At 38.5% G+C, this 11,852-nt stretch overlaps 1 protein-coding gene and 1 long non-coding RNA gene across 3 annotated transcripts; one reads left to right on the forward strand and one right to left on the reverse strand.

Annotated features, from left to right (window-relative positions):
• Positions 1–259: 259 nt before the first annotated feature.
• Positions 260–3,543, reverse strand: Rps27l (ribosomal protein S27 like). 2 transcript variants are annotated; one of them, XM_026384879.2, is made up of 4 exons: positions 3,442–3,543; positions 2,485–2,593; positions 1,666–1,776; positions 260–449 (listed from the first exon to the last, which is right to left on the reverse strand). In XM_026384879.2, exons 1-4 carry the CDS (start codon positions 3,445–3,447, stop codon positions 421–423), a joined length of 255 nt encoding a protein of 84 aa, XP_026240664.1. In that variant the 5' UTR covers positions 3,448–3,543; the 3' UTR covers positions 260–420. The 2 variants fall into 2 exon arrangements, with proteins under 2 accessions (XP_026240664.1, XP_026240665.1); XM_026384880.2 differs by lacking the exon at positions 3,442–3,543 and adding an exon at positions 3,148–3,405.
• A 108-nt stretch (positions 3,544–3,651) lies between these two features.
• On the forward strand, positions 3,652–6,565 carry LOC113180059 (uncharacterized). Its single transcript, XR_003300413.2, has 3 exons — positions 3,652–3,874; positions 6,076–6,238; positions 6,426–6,565. It is a non-coding gene; the product is annotated as an uncharacterized LOC113180059 (long non-coding RNA).
• The last annotated feature ends 5,287 nt before the right edge of the window (positions 6,566–11,852 follow it).

An 11,852-nucleotide genomic window follows, 5' to 3' on the forward strand; every position in this document is an offset into this window, starting at 1 on the left:
ATCCCCTCTGAAATAAAATTAATGTAAGCATTGGTCAACAGAAAATACTATTACTTGACAGAATCCTTTCTGTCTACAGTTGTAAAAAATGTAGCTGTAATATCCTAAAAGGATACATTCAGTCCTACATACAGCAACTTGGAAAATGTTAGTAAGACACGAAATAATCAGAATACCTTTTTTAAATGTTTAAACACACACAGTATAAAAAATTGATAGCATACTCATACTTTAAAAAAGACAAGGGGGGCGGTTGTCCATAATTAAAACTTTATTGAAAAACACCAAAATAGGAGATCATTGTTGTATACCTTACAAAATCAAATGTAATTACATTATCTTGGAAGAGTAACTAGAATTACTGAACTTATTTATAAGGCTTCTGTGAGAAAACATAAATTCTGAAAGTTGCATAGATCATTAGTGTTGCTTTCTTCTAAATGAACAACCTGCAAAGGAATCACAAGAGTATATTAAAATGAAGTTTATTTCATCTTTGGTAAAACTTCAGTAGCAAAAAGTATGTTTTAAGTAAAAACTTCAGTTTTAGGAATATTAGATTGATATATACATACAAATTATTTATCCCTTTATATCACAAATTTGCTATTATAAATCCATTATAGTTTATTCTGCTATGACCATAATTGTCACTCTGGTTTCTCAAATCATATAATGGAGTCTAGACCATTAGCCTGAATTCAACAATAAAAAACTGTTTTGAAGATAGTTTTTTAGAACTATTCAGAATAGTTTTCCTCAAAAATTAACTCCAAGTTCTTCTCAGATCTGTTAGGAAAACTGCTATAGATGCACCTTTGAACCATATGTCAGTATTTGACACAAAAGTCCAAAATCATACCATGAAATAAAGGTTTCAAAAATCTTGCGAATATATTTTAAGAGTAATATTACTCTTCAATATCAGTCCAAATCATACCATGAAATAAAGGTTTCAAAAAGCTTACAAATACACTTTAAGAGTAATATTACTCTTAAATATCATATGCTGACTTTGTACTCAGATCTTACCAAATCACACTAAATAGACCTTGGATTTACTGTTAATACCCTCGTAACTATTTCAGTGAAAACAACACAGAACTCACAGCTCCAAAATAAATTTCACACCAAAATAAACTTCATATCATAATGAAGTTGTAAATCTGCAAATATTACTATGAAAAACTATATACAAAATTACTTTTTCTTACTGCTCTAAAGTGAAAGAGGAATAAAGAGTTTTATATTAATCATTAAGTAGTTCATAAAAATGAAACCTGTGGCACTTTAATTATATAATAGTTATCTTTTCTTCAGTTGGCAATGATAAAAAACTATCACAAGTTAAATATGCCAAATACATATGGAACAAAATATTTACAAGAGAAATTTTTAAATCCTATGATTTTTAAAATCATAGGATTATATGTAGTTACTCTTGCTCCCATTCTGATTTATTTTTAATTTATTCCAAGCTAAGCAAATTGGGTGAATAAGTACAAAAGAAAGTGTTCCAAATTTAGAAAAACAATAAAGGAGATCTTTGTAAAATCAAGAGCATGAATTTATCCAAATGAACTGGGCACTATTTACTAAAAAAGTCCACAATGAAAAATTTTAAAAATATCTCATCACTGGGTTAGAAAGTATCAAATGATAAACCTTCTGTGAGTCTGGCCTTTCCTCCTGTAGGCTGGCACAACACTGTTGAACAACCTACACAAAGAACCACTGTCTGGGCATGGCTAAAAACTGTGGTAATCTTGTAGCAACCTGGAAAAAAAAAAAAAAAAGGCAATATTAAAAGTGAAAAGCCGATGAAATCATAGCACCTGTTTGGCATATCTAGTAATATGTAAATAAATATTATTTAAAAAGTAATGTTTTATTTATCTCATGTAAGGATTTAGTGTTCCAACATCAAGTCACATATGTTACAAACTTTTCTAGTAACCACGTAAGTTTGTTTAAAGGGTAAAGGGTAAAAAATTAATATTTTCTTAAACTTGATATTTCAAAAATACTAGCATTTCAACATGTAATCAATTTTTTTGTAATGCTACATCTTCAAAGTCCAATGTACCTTTTACCCTTAAAGACCATCTCTGTTTTGATTGCACACAGCCAAATGTGCTCAGTAGCCACATATGGCTAATGGCCACCACACTGGGCAGCCTGGCTTACATTGAAAAATCAACTTTTCATCACATCATAAAAAAGAAAACTCATCATCTGAACAACTTAATGTATTTATTAAGTCAATTATCAGATTCCCTTCGGATGCCCATCTTTACCTTTCCCAAATATGTTTCTACAATGACTTGAGTACATTATTATGAAAATATTCCTTGTGACATTTTCAATTCTGTAATTTCATTTCTAGTCAACAGAGGATCCTAACATCTATATATATATACATAACAAAAGAGTAATCTCTTCAGAAATTTCCCGTAGGAAAAGAATTAAAATTTGAAATTTTACCTGGACATTTTACATCCATAAAATAAGAATTTGGACTTTGAACTAGCCGTTTCTTTTTATGTTTTTTCTTTTCCTCTTCCAAGGAAGGATGTAGCAAATCTCTAGCCAACTAAATAAAAAGGCACATTATTATTACTGGAGTTTAACCAAAATACTGGCATATTTAACCATACAGGAAATACACATGCAAAACAGGAACAACAGTCATACTCGATAACAATTAAGATATTTTAAAATTTTAATAAAATCTGGTCATTTTCGCCAATACTTTGCGTTTCCAAAGACCTGCCATGGGGCTTTGTGACGATCAGAACGCCAATGGAAAAGCTAAACTCGTTGTTTACTCAACTACATAACAGTCTTCTATGAAAACAAAACTGCGGTGCTAACAAGACTGACTCTGGACTCGCTGAAAGTAGAAACCGCTGAAGTCGTAAGTGCTCGCCAACGCCTTGGTGATTTCTGCCCTGGGGGCAGAAATCTGATCTGACAAAACTTGAGATGAGACCGCCCTGGACGGAATTAGTACGTAAAACTGCGAAGGCAATGTTGAAAAGGAAACAAGCAAGAAACAGCCTCCCAGAGAAAGCTTCAGGGGCGAGAACCACCAAGCTCCAGAAAACCAAAAAAGATTCCAACGATCACAGTCTCGTCGGCGCCTACCCAAAACAAGTGACGCTGGGAACAGTTCCACTCCTAGCCACCGACTCCAGATGGCAGTCCAGGGCGGCTCCGGGTCCACCCGGCTCCACGCCCGTGCAGGGCCCGCCATGCCGCGCTGCCCGGGCAAGTCACAACAAGCCCTCACACGCGAGAAGTGCCCAGCGATTCCAGCCGCCGGCCACCTCTGGCAGGGAGCGTCGCGGTCAAGGGAAGCCGTTAGGCTCAACTGCCCCCTATAACCCCGGACAGACCGAAAGCCCGAAATAAATCCTGAGGCCGAAGTAAACAACTCACAGGCATGGTGATGCTTTCGCAAGCACGGTCCGTCCAGATCCAGCAGGCGACAGACTCTTCTGGCTAGCAGCACGCGATCGGGCGCTCGGCACAACTTCCGGGATAGAGGTGGCTGGGAGGAGCGGAGCGGACGGTGGGGCGGGCTCGTCCACTCTAGGCATTCTTCTCGGTGGTGAGGACGCTCAGTCTGGGTCAGCGGGTCTAGGCCAACGAAGGTTCCCAGGGTGGCGAGGGTGCTGCTGTCCTCATCCTCACCAACCTGCTGCTAGGCCGCAGGCTCCGCCCTGAGTCAACGGTTTGGGCCAGGCTCAGGCTGTAGTGTGCCGGGCTGGAGGGCCTCGGCGAGCTTATGCCGGGAGAGGAAAGCTGGACCCGGCGGCCACTCTCACAACCGGCCCGCCCTCGTTTCGCCCTGCTCTAGGCACGCGAAGAGGTGCGAGTATTCTCTGTTCTTTTTTGTGTTAAGAAATACAATGTTATTAACAATTAATATGTAGCAGAAAGATTATTAAACAGGTTCCTATCTTTGCATCTGCCTTCCAAGGTGCAAGTTTCGAAGTTCTCAACAGGATGCTGCTGTGCCTTGGGTTTGCTTTGATCTAAAACTGTTATTAAGCAGCACTCATTCTCTACTGTGCGCCCTCTACCTAGAGGCCCCTTCCTGCCATACTTTTTTAGAGTGCATACTTTTTAGAGTGGACAACTCCAGCCTGAAAAAGCGGCGAATACCGCATAGAGCCAGGTGTGAAGTGTGTTTGACAGAAGGAATGCTTGAAGGGTGGCGTGAGCATGTGTGCCTGAACACTAAGAAACTAGGGAGAAGCTTGACTGGAAAATTGTCCCAACAAGACATTCCTAATTACTTTTTCTCTCTCTTTGCAAAAAGAATACAGATATAATATTCAATTTGGGGAAATGCAGAAAAACAAAAGAAGATTAAGATTACCATCCAGAAATAAACATTGTTAAGTTTTGACCCATATCCTTCAAAATATTTTTTACTCACTTGCATAGGTTTATTTTTGGTTTTGAATTTTTATGATTGGGATTATCTTGTGCATTATCTTTGGTAGATTTAAATTTCTCCTCATTAAATCGATAATGAATATCACTCCCTAATACTATGTGTTTTCCTGCCTTATGATTGTTAATGGGCACATAGAAATTATCCTATGGGTGGATATATGGATATATATTATGATATGTATTATGTGACATTGATATATATGATATATATATATATATATATATATATATATATATATCACTATATAATGTATGTATATCTCATTCCATTCATACACTGAATTGGATGTTGAGTCTTTAAACTATGGTATTTAAAATATTAATAAATTTTAATACTGTCATACAGATAAGTATATAGAATAATACAATTATATAGGCAGAATAATGGCCCCCAAAGATATCAATGTCCCAATCCCCAAGATCTCTAGTAACTGGGCAAGTGTAATTAAGGTTGTTAATTAGTTGACTTTTAAAAGGTTATGCTGGATTATATGTTTAGACCCAAAATAATCATAAGGGTCCTTGAAAGTGGAAGAGAAAGGAGAGAGAAGGAGAATATGGCCAAGGAAAGCATCTGAGAGATGCTATGTTGCTGGCTTTGAAGACGGAGGAAGGGGCTATGAGCCAAGGAATGTGGGTGGGCACCCTTTACAGAATAGAAAAAGCAAGGAAATAAACTGTCCCCTAGAGCCTCCAGATGGAACACAGCCCTGCCAACTCCTCAATTTTAGCTGTGAGAAACTGATTGAACTTGGAAATACAGAACTATAAGATAATACATTTGTAGTCTTTTTTTTAGAGAGAGAATTTTTTAATATTTATTTTTTAGTTTTCGGTGGACACAACATCTTTATTTTTTTTATTTTTATGTGGTGCTGAGGATCGAACCCAGCACCCTGCACATGCCAAGTGAGTGCACTACCGCCCGCTTGAGCCACATCCCCAGCCCCAAATTTGTATTCTTTTAAAAGAAATTTTTGGTAATTTCTTACAGCAACAATAGAAAACTGATACAGAAATGAACACCTATGTATCCCTCCTCAACTCTGTAAAATCTTAACATTCATTATTCCCTGATACCAATTTTTCACTATTAAACAACACTGAGGTGCACATTTTTAATTAAGTTTTTGTGTACATCTTTGATTATTTTTTTAGGACATATTTCTAGAGGAGGAATTGCTGAGTCAAAAGTTGTGCACATTTTAAAGTTTATAAAATGAACCGTCAAATTATTCTCCAAAAGAGTTAAACAATTTTTATTCCAGAAGAAAATGTATGAGAATAACCTCTTTTTTGCACCCTTGACAATATTGGGTATTATGTCTGTTTTTCAGTTCTTTAAACAATTGCTTCAGTTCTTTAAACAATTCCCAGTAGGGTATCAAAAACCCTTCACCTATGAGACACTCAGAGGCAACATAAGAAAGAAAAAACTCTCCAGGTCAAGAAGACCTTGACTCTATTTCTAACACTGTCTCCCCCTCCAAAGCTCAATTTCTCCTGACCTGTCCCTATGCCTGTGCATTGATGGCAGATTAAAGGACTTGTAGGCAGATGAAGGCCCCAGAGTCTCTGTATTGACAGCCTGCTCTTGGGATCTTTCAGAAAGAACACCCCCACTGGCTGCCCAAAGAACCATGAGGTACAAATTGAAGTTATGATTTCTGCTCTGAGAACTCTCCAGCTGCCTATCTGGTCTGAGAAAGTGCCACTACCTGTCCCCTGGACTGAAATTCTTCAGTTACGTCCTTGTTTTCCCAGAAAGAAGGTCAGAGGTTTAGTTTAGTTGTGTTTTCAAAAAAATTGGAGTGGGAGGTGGGAGTCCTAAAGATAACTTTTCACACTCTTCCCTTTCTGTTTTTTTTTTTCTTTCCTGAGAAGTTCCCAAGACATGTCATCTGCAAACTTTAACAAGATTGCATTTTCTCTTTCTTCTATTGTTCACCTGACATCAGGTTTCAAAGCATTTCTGGCTTATTCTCAACCATTTCTGATATCAGCAGCAACTTCTGAAAGGCCATCTCTCTTCTGCCTACCATTCTCCAACAATTGCCTTTGTGCCCAAAGAACCAACTGTAGGGGTTGCAGCCCATCTGTCATTCATAAGGATGCCTCATACACTTGGGTAAGCTCCCATTGATAAGGACTTAAGACTCTCAGACCCAAACTCTGGTGTCATTTTCTTTATTTTCCATACCAACTGAGCTGGCAGATCATGTCCCTCACTATTGAGGACTGTGCTAGGTTTGCTGCATGTGTCTACCACCAGATCTTGCCCTTCATACTTCATGCTACTCGTGCCCAGGAGACTGACTGATGACTGCATCCACTAGATTCCCTTCCTCTCTGATTTCTAGTTGAGTTGGGAATCAGTAGAGTGAAATTGCCAGAGAAGAGCAATGTTGGGTTATTTACTCCTCAGGATCTATCTTTGACGGGCCATTTTATCCCAAGTGACTAATTGCAACAGTTGCATGGTGTCTCTGTCTCCATGTTTTCCCCCTGTTCTTCCCCTTTGTGCTGAGGGTTGGTGCTTTATAATCCTTTGTCTGTTTCTGTTAACCCTGTCCCAACCTTGTAAATACTCCCTTAAGGAAACTCTTTAGTCATACCTTTGAGTGGACCATCTGTAATCTGTCAGGACCCTAATGTGGGATTTCCCCAGTAGGGAAATGCTTCCCTCTTAGCTTGTATGGCTTTGCTAACTGGGCCCATCTACACCTTAGTCATTAATCAACTGGGTCACCATGGAATGTCCATTGTTCCTGTCCATGGGACCCTTCAGGTTTGACAAAATAAGGTTCCTCTTGTTCTATGCTTGAAATGTATATGAGAATATTAAAGATATGACTTATAGGCCTAGTCATGTATATCCTTGTCATTTTGATAGTCAGCAGCATTAGTATCATCTGGGAACATGTTGGAAATACATATTCTCAGGCACCATCCCTGATCAACTGATTCAGAATCTGTATTTTAACAAGATCCAGTTATATGTGAGCACATCCCAGTGAGAAGCACTGGCCTAGATTCACCACATTCTTTTATTTTGTCTGGTGCTGGGATTGAACCCTGGGTTTTGCACATGCTAAGCATATGCTCTACCACTGAGCTGTATCCCCACCACCCCACTACATTGCCATTCTCTCTGGAGTCTTCCTACCTTCCCAATGGAACTCTCAGGAAGCCAGATCAAACTACTACTAGTCCAGGGTAAGAAAATCAAGGATATATCTCTAGATTGAAGCAGGGAAGTTCCCTCTTCCCCTACTTCTCCAAGAAATCTTTTTTTCCAACAAATTATTCTCCTTTATCATATCCAGGAGCTCAATGATCCTCAAACTAGGTTGCACATTATATAATTATAATTACCAAAAAATCAACCTTGACCAAGGAAATTAACAGTATTTGGGGAAAGGATCCGGGTGGCAGCATTTATTTATTTATTAGTATATTTTGGTACCAGCTGGCAGTATTTTTAAAAACTACCCAGGTAATTTTCATGAGCAGCCAAGGTTGAAAACCACTGATGCAAGTTCTTTACAGTTTTCAAAGGCAAACGCCAGAAAGAACTGAAAGCTACTACTCCTGAAAGGGAGTCAGCACTCTCCCCTTCCACTGGAGGTCTCAGCCAGAAGGCCCTCACCAGATCTTGCACCTTAATTCTGGATCCTATACACACTTGGTAGCCAGGTGAGATCTCCAAGCACTTGTCCTGCCTGCTGTGGTAATCAGGTCTCTGGCTTTCTCCTCAGCTTTCCTGCAGACTCTCTCTTTATCCTCCTGTCTCCAGGGAAGAAAGTGAGCTACTTAAAGGCAGGTTACTCTCTCAAACTTCATTGTAATTCCCCTGCTAATAGTAAAGATGTTTTATGAAAATACGGAGGTCAGCAGAAATTTATGCAAATGTAATCACTTCCTTTTCTGAAATCTTTATTGCCTACATTAATCACTTCTTAATAACCACTGCAGTCTTTTGAGGGTTTTCTTTCTAATTCTCTTGCACTGATATTTTACTTTCCCTGAAACTGTGTCTTATCTTCCTGAAAAGTCCACAGCTTCTTTTTTTTTTTTTTTTTTTAGAGAGAAATTTTTAATATTTATTTTTTAGTTCTCGGCGGACACAACATCTTTGTTGGTATGTGGTGCTGAGGATCGAACCCGGGCCGCATGCATGCCAGGCGAGTGCGCTACCGCTTGAGCCACATCCCCAGCCCCGGTCCACAGCTTCTTGAAGACCAGAATTTGGTCTCATATCCTAATTCTGATTAGCACTAATCACTGCAGGAAAATACTGCACTCAACATAACTGACTTAATGGCCATTCTTTGAGGACTAACCATTCCATCTGGTTTATCTAGACTCCGTCTCTTCTAATTTGATTAGATCTTTCTTGATACACACCTTTGATCATTTCTTTGTCTCACTTGGTGTGATGGGGAAACCAAAAAACCACTGAATTCTGACTTGAGATTCAGTTAACTTGTTTCCAAAGTTGGGAAAATAATTCAGTCATTTGGGGGTGGGATTAATAAGACACTGTGATGAGCTGTGTGCTTCTTCCCTTGTAAAGTGCATACAGGCAAAATAAATGAAATGCTTTCTATTTTTCCATTAGATAAAAGATGATTAAAAAAACAAATAGTTGGGCTGGGGATATAGCTCAGTTGGTAGAGTGCTTGCCTTGCATGAACAAGGCCCTGAGTTCAATCCCCAGCACCACACACACACACACACACACACACAAAAAAAAAAAAAAAAACCCTCAAAATAAAATCATTAACAAACAAACAAATGGTTAAGGGGCTCAAAGTATTAAGAAGGATGGTGCTCTATTTAGTCACATATAAAAACTTATTCAACTATTTATGGAATGTCTGCTATACACAAAACAGCAAGCAATATAAACTCTTTTTCCTAGGAGATTTAATTTAATTCTAATAGTTACTTAACTATATGAGTTGTTTCCTCATATATAAATGAAAATATTTATACTGATTTCATAAGGTTATATGAAGATAAAAGAAACAGTGCATAGTAACTGTAAGTGCTCAATAAATGCAGCTGCAATTCCTTGTGTATGTTTTTTTGTTTGTTTGTTTGTTTGTTTGTTTGTTTTGGTACTAGGGATTGGACCCAGGGCACTCAATCACTGAGCCACATCCCCAGCCCTATTTTGTATTTTCTTTAGAGACAGGGTCTCACTGAGTTGCTTAGCACCTCACTTTTGCTGAGGCTGGCTTTGAACTGGATCCTCCTGCCTCAGCCTCCCCAGCCCCTGGGAATACAGGCATGCACTGCCACATCCAGCTCCTTGTGCTTCTTGACAATAAAGAAATCAGTTGTCTTAAGCTGTTGGTGGTTTCCCTTGTGGGGACTCATAAAATCAATGTCTTTACAACAGTTCTACCTTGAGGACTATTGTAAATATGTTCAGTTGGCAGAAATTACTTGCTGGCAGGCTGGAGGTATAACTCAGTGATAAAGCTCTTGCCTAGCATGTGTAAGGTCCTAGATTTGATTCCCAGCACCACAAAAATAAATAATAATAATACTTTAAAAAGAAAGAAAGAAAATACTTGCTGGAATCTATAACCTTTGAATCAAAAGCTGAGAGATTGTCCTATCCACACTCAGTAGTAGCATAAAGAACCACTTGTTGTTCAGGACAAGTGCTGGCCAGCAGACAGCCTCATCTTCCTGTTTCAAGTGAGAGGGGAACCATCTCTTGGAGGGACACCTAGTCTGTGACACAAGCACTCCACAAGTAATGAGCTGCTTAACTTGCTTAATACATAGACCATAGTTGTTATGGGTTTCCTAAAAAAAAAAAAAAAAATCCTGTAATAGATAGATCCTAGAAAACAGTTGAGAATGAGTCTAATTTTCCCTCATTTACCCCTAAACATTCCACTCATTTGAAACTACTTTACTAAATCAAACTACTGAAGTTCCAAATTTCTCTTGAATGAGAGTTAAATAACATTGGCTCTAAATGTATTTTTTATAGAGACATATGGTCCACAAATCTAGTAGAAGTCCTGTCTTTTGAACAGGGCCAGCGTACAGCCTTTGAGTAGCACAGACACTCAAGAAATGGGGCATGGTAAATGAGCTGGGGGACAGACTAGGGTTTCAGGTGCTATAGTGTTTGCTAGTAAATATTTATCTGTAAATATCCCCACAACAGCCAAATTCAAAGTAGGAAGATGAAGTTACTTTAAGAGAGTTGGTAGGAGATGGGCATAATCTCTGATCAGAATGCTCAGGTATTATTTTAGGAATATTCAATTATCACTAGGTCTATTTATAAAATATCCACATCAACACTTTGGGGATTCCTTTTCTCTATCCTCTGATCACAAAGTAGGGAACACTGTATATACTATGAGGTATAGCTCAGAAGTAGAGCACTTACCTCTCATGTGTGAGGCTCTAGGTTTTATCCCCTGCACTACAAAAGGAAAGAACAAAAAAAATTTTGTTTTTTTGCTGTTCCCTGCAATGAAAAATACGAAAAGAATGGACTACTGGCCAGGCATGATGCACACCTGTAATCCCATCGAGGCTGAGGCAGGAGGCTCAGGCAAGTTTAAGGCTAGTCTCAGCAATTTAGCCCCTGTCTCAATTAGCCCCTCATCCACAAACTGGCAGATCAATTTTGAAGAAACAGGAGTTGGCCTGCCTGAGCACAACACATTGCACAGAGTAAGAGCTCTGTGAGACATTGCCTTCTGACTTGTTAATCATATAGCAAATGTCAGGTTATGTAGGAACAATCCACCCCAATTTTAGACAGCTTCAGTTGTTCCTTATTGTATCAAAATCTGTTTGCTTAACTTAAATTCTCCAAGCCAGGGCGGGAAACACAGAAATACATGTCATTCATTTTCTCAAAAACAAGCCCAGGGCCAAGTGAAGACAGTGTTTTATCTTTTCTTAGACTTGGTTTCTCCTGGTTGAGTATCACTGACTCCTGTAAACAGTATTTGCGATTTCTTATTCTCTGATATGCTTCCATTTTCTTATATCACTATTAAAATAGTTTCAATGGCTAAATATATTGCCAGCTTAAAATAATGGAACCATTACTTTGTCTATTCTGATAATCATATTTGTATCAGTATAGCCCAATATCACTATAAGATTTTTTACCAATTCAATAGCATTACACTATTGATTTACATAAACTTACAGCTGATTAAAATCCTGTCTTTAACTGCTATTACACCTCAGACCCTTATGCTTTAATTGCATTTTAAGAAATCTAAAATTGGGGCTGGGGATGTGGCTCAATCGGTAGCGCGCTCGCCTGGCATGCGTGCGGCCCGGGTTCGATCCTCAGCACCACATACCAACAAAGATGTTGAGTCCGCCGAGAA

This window comes from Urocitellus parryii, chromosome 6 (assembly GCF_045843805.1).
Source record: "Urocitellus parryii isolate mUroPar1 chromosome 6, mUroPar1.hap1, whole genome shotgun sequence".
In the NCBI taxonomy this organism is placed as follows: Eukaryota; Metazoa; Chordata; class Mammalia; order Rodentia; family Sciuridae; genus Urocitellus; species Urocitellus parryii.